General features: G+C 36.9%; 1 protein-coding gene across 6 annotated transcripts in view; it reads left to right on the top strand.

Annotated features, from left to right (window-relative positions):
- The window catches only part of NTNG1 (netrin G1), a 331,599-nt gene that overhangs the window by 263,255 nt on the left and 54,644 nt on the right, over positions 1–13,700 (top strand). For 2 of the 6 annotated variants that reach the window (XM_047085220.1, XM_047085217.1), the window contains exon 5: positions 8,614–8,679. The exons of 3 other annotated variants lie outside the window; for them this stretch is intronic. In XM_047085220.1, coding sequence (XP_046941176.1) covers positions 8,614–8,679 — 66 coding nt within the window. Of the gene's footprint in view, positions 1–8,613; positions 8,680–11,019; positions 11,080–13,700 lie in introns of all 6 variants that reach the window. One more of the 6 variants, XM_047085219.1, reaches the window with a different exon arrangement.

The following is a 13,700-nucleotide window of genomic DNA, read 5'->3' as shown; positions in this document are numbered from 1 at the left end:
TTAACTCCTTAATGCCTAGCGAAAACCCTCTAACAAAGTGATAGTTTGTAACCTGACCTCATTGTGCCTTTGGCAGCTCCTTTTGGAGCCCAGTGGGTGTTTCCTCAGATTTCTCCAGCAAACAGGATGTAAAAGCTTCCAGGAGTCACCCAACATCACACACAACTAGCTTGCCTATTGCTGGCTTTAAAGTCAAGAGATTTACGATAAAACCATCAAACATGATTGTATCTTCTAGGCTGCTTAAATGGCATTTGCACATTCCTTCTTTGTGGTGCTCCTCATAAGGTGTTCCTTGTGTGCACTAGTGTATTCCTTTCCTCTCCAAAGGGCAAGAATTCCTGCATAGAGGACTCACGGCCTATTCCACAGGGTGCAGGAAGGAGGTTTCCAAGGTATAAGCTAGAGAAGAGGGAGCTGCTTGGGTTTTTAACTAAGTTTGGGTGTTTCCCAGGGCTTTGGCCTTTATCCCAAAGAAAGAAGCAATGAGCATAATTCCACCAAGTACATAGACAATGCCATTATAACAGATGTAATACCCATGAGACTCCCATCACCAAAGCATATTTCAAGGAAAGGGAATGATATATACTACTGATGTAAATTATTGATTTATGTAACCATAAATTCACATACGTATGCTATATACACAATGGCTAAAGATTTTCAAGCCCTGATAGATTTCAGTATAGATCTCAAACTGTCAATACCAGTATTACGGTTCAAATGCATCGACAGAGTGGTCATCCTTTCCGATCATCTGCTAAAAATGTTTTTGAAACAAATTTCTCATTAAGATCATTTGTTGTACCTGCTATTGTCTATTTATTAGGAAATAGGCTTCCCAATCATTTCAAAGGTCCTTGATTTAAAACTTGGTCATTTTGATGTGTTTTTGACCATGGCTGAAAAAAATACTGGTGATATTGTCAGCAATTAATGAATCCCAAAAATATATCTATAGTCATTTGAGCCTTGTGATCTCTGTTACTACTTTACCTAATGGGGCAGTAATTCATTCAGGTTTCATTCTTTTTTAATAAAATGTATCACACACTGATAAGTAAACATTCACAATTTTACCCAAGTGAACATTTGTTGATGCTGATGATGCAAATTAAGAGTTGGTTTGGTGTGGATGTTTTTGCTAGAGTGATAAACTAACGATTACCTTCTAGCATATATTATCTGATCTTTAGTCCTGAAAAGCAAGTGATTTCCCTAATATGTTAAACATTATACAAACCATAATTAGAATAAGAACTGGCCTAATGTGCACATAGCTTTGTGTGGGTTATTATCACTTAAGAAAGCAGATGACAGATGAGTCCGAGATTAAAGGTAGGCCAGCCACTGAAATGGAAGATCACATCAGGAAACACCATTTCAGACAACTTGAAAATTTTTAATAAGTAAAGATATTTCTTAGAAAAGCAACAAAAGAAAGGAGAGATGTAAACGTTCTGTGAACCCAAGTATACATTATTTCTTTAAATTACTTTTAAGTGGCTGAGACCATGATATATAAAGCATAGAATATTGGTGGAAGTGTTTGGATATCCTCTCCTCTCTACCTCATTCAATTAGAAATCATGGTTCACTTACAGGAAATATTCCATTTTCCTGTTTTCTCTTATAATGAGCATTCCCTTCATCATGGAGTTAAACTTCATCTCTAATTTGATTTAACTGACGGGACTGTGGAACAAGGGAGATGCTAGCTGCAGGGATCCAATAGCCTGTTGAGAAAGCCCAGAGATGTTTTCATACTTGAAAATATTTGATGCCAGTTGGAGACCTTGTAAAAGTTGTTTTCCATACAGCATCCAGATATTTCTGTTCAGCACCGATTTGCTGTAGAAACCTGGATCATGAGGAAAATAATGAGGTTAATCATTTCCCCACCCAAGGGTTATTAGTAATCATGTTCATCTATCTAGACATCTGCAGTGTTTGTTTTTTTTTTTTCCCTTTGCTTTAATACTTCTAAATCCCCCAAATAAAAGTTTCATTTGAATTGCCCTTTAACTAATTAGGTTTTATATAATGAGGAAAAAAATTATCAGGCTAGTGTAGCTATATGGCAAATTGCATGGTGTGCTACATTAATTTTGAACTGTTTGCTGATGTTCTAGAAGGAAAGCTCAGGTCCCAGGTGAAATGCCTTTGGGACTTTGTTATATCATGTACCCAGTATCCTCATCACAGATCCATTTCATATTTGTGTAACTAGCATTTCACATTCATGAAACCTTTGTGGTTATCCTAAAATTGAATGAACATTAGGATATAGCTGCTGCTTTAATCCTGAAGAATAAATCAAGTATTACAGTGAAGGAGGCGAAGTACCCCCTACCTAAAGAAAAAAGAATTGGGAGGTTTAGTAATGTTATCAAAAATCACCCACCTTGAGCAAACTGACTTTTTTCATGTGTTAACCTTTTCCCGGGTGAATTTAGAGTGCCAGACCAGTTTTTAAGTGTGAGCTGCTATCTGCATCTTTGCTATTATCTCTGTGTAGGGGCATCTGGAAATTCCTAGCATAAACAAAGATTCAGCAAGATCTCTGAAAGGCCCCATGATGAGCCTCAAACATGTAACTGTGAATTCCTGTGCTAAGAGTGTGGGTATCATTGACATCTTCTTGGAGTATAGATATGGAGCTGGTCAACTAAGTGTTTCACTTCCCAGGAAGAATTAGGCAGTGCTTTTGCTCACAACCAGAGGGAGATGCTCCCACATATCTACAGAATTCCATTTTACAAATGGTGAATCTGAGGCTCAGAGGAGCCGAGTCATTTGACCAGTGTAATACAAGCAGGAAGGCCCATCTGACTCCAGAAGTTATGCTCATAACATTACACCAAATGGAAGAGCTCAGAAGGAAAAATTCTAGATTTATTGACTCTTACCTCGGACTTTTTCTAGTCCACCACACTGCACTTTAGACCTGTTGATCTCTGAATTGACCCATTTTTGCACAGAGAAATTTAGTGTCCCGGAGAAAAACAGAAGTTCATTTTCTGGTACTTCACTATGTTGTCAATAGAAGTTACCAGCATCATGTCTGAGTAGAAGGGGTAGGAAACTGTGACCTCCACGTTAATATATGCCCTTCCTCTACCCCTAAATATCCTCAGTATGCTGAGCAAGAGGGGAGATGTATAGATGTCAGGTATGTTATAGATCGCAAGAAAGACAGCTCATGAAATTTTCTATGCAAATTATGAAACATGTTTGTTCATATTGTATGACAGTAAAAATCCAAATTTTTTTCTTTATTGAAATAGTCACTTATAGCAAAAATAAAATTCTATATGCCATCTCTAGGACAGACCTACCACTATCACATTAAACTATATCTTTCCCATCAGTTTAATGACATGGTAGTTCTGAGGATAGGCAGCTTGCTATGAAGATGGTAAGATTACCTCCAAGGCCGTAGAGATTTCTTCTGGAAAGTTTAGGGTTTTCTATAGATTCCTTTCTAGGCATCAATAATGCTTCCAGATTCCCTGAGTAACAGAAGCATTAACTATATAAGGCCCAAAGGACCTTGTGACTTTGCCTCTACCTGATATTTTCCTCTCACACTCCTTGAAGAAGGATGTTTAATGAAGGCTCACTAACATCCCCCAGGAGTCGATTTTCATATCCATGGTGGCACCCATGGTGGCTTCCCACCATATTTTAGAACCAAAAAATTATTTAAAAATTAGTATTTTTAGGAAACTTAAAGAGCATTCATTCAACATCATCATTTTACAGTATATAAGGCAACGAAGGCTTAAATGAAATGTCTAAGTCATCGGGGCAGTGGCCAAGGTAGGATTCCAGCTCAATATCCAATTTCCAGATTAGGACTCTTCACATTCTACCCTGATATTAGAACTCACCTTCTCATCTGATGAAACTACTAAAGTATGAAATTCCATGTGGTGCACCATTCTAGAAAAAGATGGGAAATCATGGTCACAATTTACTCTGTTTTTAAAGGGTGCCCACAAAGTGAGTTGAAAGTTGCCTATAGTTCATGCAAACTGAGTGCTATGGATGATAGAAGACAACTTAATATTCTAAAACAACCCTACCTCTAAAGCTTTCTTGATGTGAATAACATATTTTCAGCCTTCTGCTTCAAGCTTGTTTTCCAGTTTGACAAATTATGGCGTCAGCAATAGATGGTCAATTTCAGCCATTCCAACATAGTCCCCTCCAATGTATAGTGCAGAGTTTTCCTTGGGGCACAGAGGAGAAAAATTTTCCTCCAAAGTTTCACTCTTGTAACTAGAATCTCATTTTTTCTGATTCATGAAAGTGAGTTTCAAGTGCCACAACCAAACTGTTTTCTGAATTCTCTCCCTGATGAAAAACAGAATTCAGATGACATATATATTTGATTCATAGTCTAAACTGATGTGCCCCCAAATTGAAAGAAATTTGAAAGTTAACATTATATATTTAACTATTAATATTAAAAATCAAATCTTTTTCACAGTATCCCAAACTATTTCCATTGCTTTCTGAACAATAGTATTAATCAATAGAGACCCTAAAACTGGCCTAAAGTAAACTACATCTTAAGTGAGCTTTTTTTACCTATCAGTACCACTCACTTTGGGAATAATTAAGATTGCAAAAAATAGGGAGAGCACATTATTTTCTCTAATTCAATTCAGCAAGAACTGTTAATACTACAGTAATCTGATTTTTGTCACAATAGCAACCACAAATGGTATCATAAGGGCTAACATTTTTTAAATGCTCATTACAATATCGAGCAAGTATTAACTCACTGAGTCTTGAAAACAACCAGCAGATAGTGTCATCATCCCCAACTTACAGATGAGAAAGACAAAGAGAGTTTCCTTTTTTTTTTTTTTTGATCAAGAAAGAGACAAGTTCCTTGTCCAAGTGGTAGAGCTGGGATTTTAATCCAGCCCAAGCTCTACTTACCTGCACCATATCTCAAAAAATTTTCCCCAAATAGTTATTTTCTAAGCTTCCCATAGATGCACTTTGAAAATTCAACAATGAGAGTAATTGGATCTGATTGACATTCCAGATATTTTTTGTTTTTTGTAAGGGGACAGCTGTGGAGTATGTGATTATGTTCTCTATACTCCTAGAGCCAGTCTTTAGAATCTAGTCAAGGAGATTATCAAAATGAGTCCAGTCCATTTTCCCAGATGTATTGTGCCAGCATCCTTAAGAAATAGGGATTTCCACAGAAGGCTATTCTTGAATGACTAGCCATCTACAACCCCACTGGACACATGGAGGGATCCCTCCCCTCACCCCAATAATAATTTCTCAACTCCAGTTTGGGTTTCACTATGACAGTCGAAAGGTCCACTGTCAAAACATGCAGCAATAATTTTCCCTTCCCTCTTAGTCCTCTAGAGTCTCCAAAGAGCGTGTACCTCATCCCAATAGGCCTCATCCTCCCATGAACTTGAGTGGGGGCCCTGCTAGACCATTGGAGAACTCCTAGAGGGTTGGAAATTAACACCTAAGGGAAACCTTAGAGATCTTTTAGTCCAGCACCTTTATTTATAAGGAAATGGAAGTCCAGAGAAATTAACAGCCAGGCAATTCCTTGGTAGCAGTACTGGGACCAAACCTGATTCTTCTGACTCACGGTGACCTTTGCCCTGCAACAAGCCACCACTTTAAGACCTTCATGTTGGCCCAAAGATATACCTTAGTTAATTTGTGAAAAAGTGAAATTAATAAATTCTGCCTCAGGTCACCCAAAGAGGCAATACAATAGTTTTAATGCAATATATATATATATATATATATATATATATATATATATATATATATTTTTTTTTTTTCTATTTTCAATTTCCACCTACTCAAAACAAGTGGCCCCCTGGCTAAAAATTATCAGAAGCTACATGTTATGCAAAGATTTTTCATTAGAATTGGCTATGATAACATAGAATTTGTTTCAATTATACTATTAAAATCATCTTCAATGTGCCTAATTTACTCCTGGGAATTAAACATTTGTTAGTAATATTGATTAAATATTTATTTGAGCCAGGATCTTAGAGTAACAAGAGTAAATGGAGAGTAACTGCCTAATTTTGTTTTCTTACTTAGCCTTGCAATTATAAGACAAAATCAAATTTTTAAAAAATAAGATGAGATATTAAATTAAAAACTCCTGGGGACCAAATATTGGAACATGCATGCACAAACAGTAACATGCTGTAGGAGTCTGGGGGGAGGGAGGGCACAAATTTCAGTGCCTTTTTTTTCAGGACATTTTTCCTTCCAAGGGAAAAACAGCACATAAAATTTTGTCCCATCAGAGATATGTGTAGATTAGATTGGGATTTCCAATGGGATCACTGCTGGTGTTCTGAGTTTTGAGTGTTCAGGAAAGTTAGGCATCCCACATAATGGAACTTTTGGGGGCGGCGGCGGTGGGGGGGGGAATGTCTAATTACATTCCCAGGCAAATACAAGGGCTACCTTCTCCCCTTCCCCCCAAGAAACCATCTGAAGTACACAATACAGAAGAAAGTTACACTCCAGGTACGGATCAGATTGTGACTGAGCTGTCTACCTCGATAATTCCATACAGTCAGGTAGTTAACGATTCAAAAGTAGAATGCCCTATGTTAACTTTTTATATATTTTATACATTCCTTAACATGGAACCTCAGAATCCTAGGGGGAAAAATTATAAAACACTAGGAAAAGAGTATGCTAAAAATAGGCATAAACAAATATTTAATAGAATATGGGATACAGTTTAATTTATGAAGCTAATTTTCAAAACTCACTTTTAAATTGATTTAGTATAAATGCCGGTCTTTACTTAAATTTCTTGGCAGAGCTTATTAACCAAACAATCATATTGCTTAATTTCATCAAGTCACTAAATACCTAACATCAAATTTACAAACAGCAGCCCCACTATGACCTGTATTTGCCTCTCCTATAAGAAAAATATGGAGAGAACCATTTCAACAAACTAAAATATTCTTAATTTGAAGCTAATAATGTGAAGGAATATATTTTCTATATAAACCCACAATTTTTTTCCAAGTAATTTCTAGAAATCATATTCATTCCCTCAAAATGCAAATTTATAGTTTTTCAGAGGTAATAAGCACTGTTTAAGTAGCCTTGTTCTGTTAATTCAGCATCTACCCAGCACCAAAATGCTCAGGTGAAAAGCAACATTAGTTGCCTACTTTGCCTATACATGTTACTAAGTATCTATATATTTAGTAACAGTTGGGTACAAATGTGGAAAATATTATTACACTTTTTTCATTCTGCAGTTTTGACAGAGTAATATCAATATTAAGATTTCATCTGCCTTTGTGTACACACACACACACAGTAGATCAGCTTTTCTAACAAATATTAAAATACCAAAGTTATAGCGAAAGTACCATGTCTTACAAGAATGTTACTTGCTATAATCTAATTATGGAGGAAACAATCTGATAATACCTGTTTACAGTGGCCTAGCCACTTGATATCAATTATTCAATTATTAGATATTTACTGAGGCCTCCTGCAAAGCTTTGCCCTTCCTCAAAGAGATCCAATCTAATTACAGAGATGAGAAATAGACCTATGAAATTTAAATTAACAATATTAAAACTCATGCCTTATCCCCATATCAATGAGAAATCAGGAGCACAGACAGTAACATGCTATAGGAGTTTGGAGGTGAGAGCACTTTTTGTGGACTTGGGTAGTCCCAAAGGACCACACAGAAGGTGTAGTTTTGAGCTGATCTGAATGGGTGGTAGATTAGAGTCCTAAAATGCCTGCTTTAATAGTTATGCACCTTAGCAAAAATAATTTTAAAGCATCCAATCCTAAACCTAGATGTTCTGCTTTTCCAGAGTCTTTTTTTTTTTTTAATATGTATATACTGGTGAATCTAAGAAAGAAAGAACATCAGTTCTCAAGGTAACAATGCTTATAATTACCTCTGGATTGGAGCCAAAAACTCTAGAAACATAGGTTGAAGTAAAAAAAAAAAAAATCATGAAGACATATACACATCCGTACATACAAACCTTAGCTATACTGAGAAGCCAGAAATCACCAGTATTCCCTTTCTTTCTCTGAGAAATGGCATAAATAAAAATAGGAAATAAATCCACTTCTTTGCAGAGATAATGGCTCACACTTAAAACATACCCCAAAGAATCTCTCATGAAAGACTAATGCAACCAGTTCATATCTGTAAGTATAAATTGCAGAGAATGGAATCCTCCAGTGAGAAATTATTTCTTTCACGTTATCTTCTAGTTTCAGGCACCAGCTTTATATAACAGTTTGAAATGCCGAAGTCCCTATTTGGTTATTTGTAAGAACACTCTAGTTTATTGCAAAAGTAAATGTATATAGCTTTGTTAGCGAAGGGGCTATCTATTTAATGTCCATTCAATGTTTTGGGAATCATCAATTGCTTGCTCTTGTTTGGTGCGGGAGTCATGTTTTGTTAAGTGCATCACAGCCAAGTTAAAGAGCAGATGTGTGGTTTGTGTCTTTGTCCATATAAGTTTCTGTTTAGACCAAATGACATTATAGCTGAAAATAACATACCCTGATTTTTCCTGATGCATGCAGATCTTCCAAAGTTTAATAGGATATGGCCGAATATTTCTTCCCTTGAGGTTTCTAACCCAAAACAAGGTAGGAGCATGTAAAATTCCTAGCAATTTAAAACCCCACATGTTTAGGGGGAAAATCCCATATACTATTTTTCAGCACTGAATAACAGCATTATTGTGAATGCCATGTCTTTGAAAGAATCCTGATTCAAATATTATTTCTAATATGAAGAGTGCCCTGGAAATATTAGAGTGAAAGATATAGGGGAAAATTAGATGGCATAGAAGTTACAAGCACTTCATCAAATTTAGGTTGAATGTCTCTCCCAAGAGAAGCCTAGAGTTTTGCTGCCATCACAGTTTACAATATAAATAATAAGCCTTAAAAACTTCCGAGTGCTGCAGGTGTCCTTCCAATGTCTCCCTTTTGCTCCTCTTAACGAAACTGACCAGTACGTCAGTTGTGTTGAAGGTCGGGGGAAAAATACATAAAGGCAGTATTGCAACCCCTAACAGACTTGTTTTCTTTTACTGTTTCTCCATATTGACTGGCAGAAATTTGAATCTCTCTCTCTCTCTCTCTGTGTATCTCTCTCTCTCTCTCTCTCTCTCTCTCTCTCTCTCTTTCTCTTCCACATCACAGTATATTTTCTCTGTTGGGGCTTCCCCTTTTAATCCTTTACAAATTAACAATTATTTCTAGCAGCATTAAGAACAACCTGCTCTCTGTCTGTCTTTAGAGCAGTAATTATTTTCTGACTTGTAACCTCAAAAATAAGTAAATAAATAAAAGAGAGAGACTGACAGCAGTGTGATTACACAGGAAGAAATAGAACTTTTAAAAACTGGGCAATGAAATTCATAAGAGGCAGTGCAACGTTAAATTCACATTAACATCTAGCCTATAGATATATATAGACATGTATAAGTAGGAGTTTATTTTAATAGAAAATTGTATTCTTTTGCCTTCTTTCTTCTCAAAAAAAAAGGCACATTTTTGGCTTCCACCTTCTTTCATTACATACAGGATGTTCCTTTTAAACTCTAATGAATACAGATGGAGGAGGAAATGAGCGAAAGGAGGAACCAGGAAATAGCTGCTAAGCAAACAAAATATATTAGCAATTTGTTGGGGAGTCAAATTGGAAGGGCTGCATTTTCAGTCCTTGATCAGGGTGATGAAATCGAGACTGCCCTAGATACATATATTAGTAGCAAATAGAATTATCTTAATCATCTGCTCCAAATGAATTTTTTCAACTTTCTGCATACATATGTGGAAGAAGAAATAGAGCTCAAGCTCACCCCTATTAGTATAATTCTGTGAGGATTTGGGGGAGGTTTAGTGGCTTTATTCCTTGGCAGGTTCAATGAGAGCATCTTCAGTGAAATGTCACTCAGTATTTCCCATTGAATTTCAGAGTTCAACAAATTATACAAGACAGGATCTAAGACTTAACACTTCTCCACAGTGAGTTTTGAGATGAACAAGATTATGCATTGTTCAAAACCTGAAACACACCTGCTTAATTATTTTGCTGTGTTTTCTGTCAGTGTCACTGCACAGAAAACTTTCAGAAATACCTTCAGCTAATACCAGGTGCAGTTTTTTTAGAACGTGGGTAATGAGTTCAAATGAATTTATTTGAGAAGCAGCGCATGGGATAAAGTGCTTAAACTTGAAATTTTAGCTCAAGGGGCACTTTCTAACAGAGGCCAGTTCTGTGCAGCCATAATTTATCTTGTCAACATCTGCAAAGAATGTCAGGCTCTATCTGCTTTTGCTGTTTTCGCAAGCAACTCGTCATGAATAATCGGAAAAGAAATGGCAGACAGCATACAGAGCAATCTCTGCCATTAACAAACTGATATGACCACAAAGGTAATAAATATTGAGAAGGAGACTACATTTTTCAAAGGTAGACAGATTCAAGGTGACTCTGAGACTAAGGTCCATATGGTTGGCCACTGAGATTATGTTCCGTGAGGTCTAATCAGTTCAACAAAAATAATCTAACTGGCTGAGGCACAGACGAGCTTTTGGTTACACAGAGAAAATGACAGTGAATTGAGGCAATGATTGCTAATTATCTCAGCACAACTACTATTTTAAGAGAGGGTCAATAGGGGATCCTAATATCCATAATGTTACCAGAATAATCCTTGCATAACTGGACTCTTAAATGGTAATTCTCTTTGCCTCTGAAAATAAAGCTTCTAAACTTTATTACTGACAATGTAAAACCATTTTCAGCCAAATACAAGACTTCCTTTGGGACTGAAACCATCTCCCAGAAACAACAGATACAAATAGTCTCTTCATTTAGGGCTACCTTTTCAAGTGGGTTGATGATAAGTTATTACAGTTTGAACGTTTCACTATTGTTTCTAATGTTCTGTTCATTCTTTTAAACCTATCCAGTTGCTCCCAAATTAGCTTTGTCAACAGTTTCTTCTGTTCAAGTTGCAAACCACAAGAGAGGTAGGAATTCTTGGATTCATACAGTGATTTCATGGTGTTATGTGTTGTGAAACATTGCACTGTATGAATCTGGAATATCTGTGAAGTGTACCCATCAGCTTATCGGTGAGGCATGTTGACTGATACCAATCAATACATCAAATAGTACTGAAAATGTCATCTGTAAGAGACAAAAAACTTCACTCAGAAATTTCACTGCTGCAAATTAAAATTGCTGCAACATTTGTTTTCTGAAAGATTAACACGTGAATAAACATTCAAACAGCTTAGGATCCTGTTTAGAACATGAATGTTAGAGTATTAACATTGTTGCCCATTGGCATTGAAAATAAGGAAACCCACTTACAGTGAGTTTCAAGGATGCTTTTCATGAGAACAGAATGGCAGGTTCCGTGTTTTGTGCCCATTTGACTTTTGGACAAACGAAATAGCTTATATTTTCTATTTCCATTGTTTGAAATGAAATTGAATGAATACCAGTGAAGATCTACACTGGGTTTAGCATTGATTATGACCTGAAAATAATAATTACATTACTTACTTTAAATGCAAGCAAGCAGTATCTCATCTGTGACTCATGAATAGTCCATTCCAGCTAGCATCTGTCATTCACAGAATGAAGATTTTTCAGGAAACATAAAGACTTCTGTTTTTATTTTACCATTTTCCTTTAAATGTCTTCTGTGACAGGTGTGTCTTGTTTTCCACCCTTGACTGTTGGGCTTATGTCATGTTTTTGGTTTGTGGGGTTTTTTTTTGTTCTTCGTTTTTTCATGAAACACCTCTTGTAAAGAAATGTATTTATTAACAAAGTCAAAATTCAGTTTGACCCACTTGATGAAAATGACCGTAATAGCTTATTTATTCCTTATCGAATAGAGTCAGATCATTTTCCAGATTTTAATTAATGTTGAGTTGGTCCTTCTGTGACGTAAAGAGAAAAAGATGAAACTGGTCCAAAGATGGGAAAAGGGAAATGGATAGTATTCATACCATGTCTTAAACTTTCCTCACAATGTGCTTTTTACATATCAAGCATTAATGGTGCCCTTTTGAGGGGAATACAAATGTATTTGAATTTGGGGGAACTAAGTTCTTTGGAACAGACCGGCCACAGCGTCATAGGGTATCAAGCCTATCTGGGCAAGTGTGCCCATCTTAAGGCCACAGGGGGAAGATCTTTCTTTATCTCCAAAATGCAAATCCACACAAAGAAACCAAGGAAGTGGAGGAAACAGAGAAGCATTAGGGACTTTCATAGATTTCATTTCTCTTATGTCCCGTCAAGTACACTGGAAATACAAGGGGCCTCTTGACCTGGAATTTCACCCTGCATCATTGAATCTCCAGTTTCCTGGGGTCATAGCACTAATGAGGTTCAAACACATCTCCAGAGGCAGGAAGAAGCCACCTAATGACTTATCATTTAAAAAAATCCGTATCGTCATCAAATGATGTATGTAGCTTCAAAAGCTACATAAGGTTGCAAAATAGGGGAGGGGTGGGGTAAGGACCAGCAAAATGCTACAGCCACTTCACTGCCACCCCTGGAGGAGGCCCCTCAGAGGCATGGTGACTCTATTAATGTGGTGAGAGGAAAATACTTTTTGAGAGTTCTCATTCCTTTACTTTCTATCTAAACTCTTTTCCCCAAATCTGTTTTGTTTCTTTTTTAATGAATTTTCATCAGCTTTCCTAATTTGGCCAAAAAGAAAAATGACCTGTGCCATATTCAGAGGACTTGATCTTATATTTACATAGGCCATGTAACATATGATGCAAGGCAACATGGCAAACAGTAAGAAAGAAGACACCCAGGGAAGTTTAACCCCTCCTATTCTAACGTTCTTTTTCTTCCATTCTCTTTCTCTCCAACCTCTTGCTTCTGGCAACTCCTCCTTGCCCAGCCCTTCTCCAGCCAGTGTCAGTCAGAAAGAACCTTTACTTAAGAGGGTTGGGTCGTTCCTGATCTAGACCAACCACTCCTTCTAAAATACTCCTTCTAAAGTATCCCTAGCTTTAATTGGTCTTAACTAGCCAATTGCTAAGTATTGTAGTATCTTATCATAACTGTTTCATATGAGCTCATCTATTCATATGGGGGATTTTACCCCCCAGGGGACTTTTGGTTGTCACGACTCGGGGGTTGCTACTGCATCCAGTAGGTAGAGGCCAGGGATGCTTCTAAATAGCCTACAACATATAGGAAAACAAAGAATTATTTGGCCCAACATGGAAATAGTGCCAAGGCTGAGAAACCACCCTAGACTCTGCAGGACTGGCTCATGTTGTTCCCTGGTATGAGGTGATTCTCAGGAAATATGTACTGCCAGCGGTTCCTTGCACACCATGGCCATGTGTTCTAGATGACCCCACTAGCTCGTCTACACAGCAGCAATGAAAAATCATCTACAGTGTAATCTGAGATTGAAAAACTACATAAAACCATAGAAGTTTTTACAAGTCTCCTTTTTTTCTTCCCAAAATGATCTGCATAGACGGGTAGACAACCCTCAGCTAAAATAATCAGTAACTCAGTTACACCTTGTTGGTGTGGCTGTTGTTTTTCTAAACTCTTGGGTATATGGGATGTAGCCAGACTCTGATGGAATTCAAATGGG

Source organism: Lynx rufus, unplaced genomic scaffold (genome assembly GCF_022079265.1).
Source record: "Lynx rufus isolate CCGP_SWC_20201006 ecotype Redwood Valley unplaced genomic scaffold, mLynRuf1.p SCAF_2, whole genome shotgun sequence".
In the NCBI taxonomy this organism is placed as follows: Eukaryota; Metazoa; Chordata; class Mammalia; order Carnivora; family Felidae; genus Lynx; species Lynx rufus.
The sequence above is the reverse complement of the archived record's forward strand: the minus strand, read 5'-3'. Positions and strand labels throughout refer to the sequence as shown.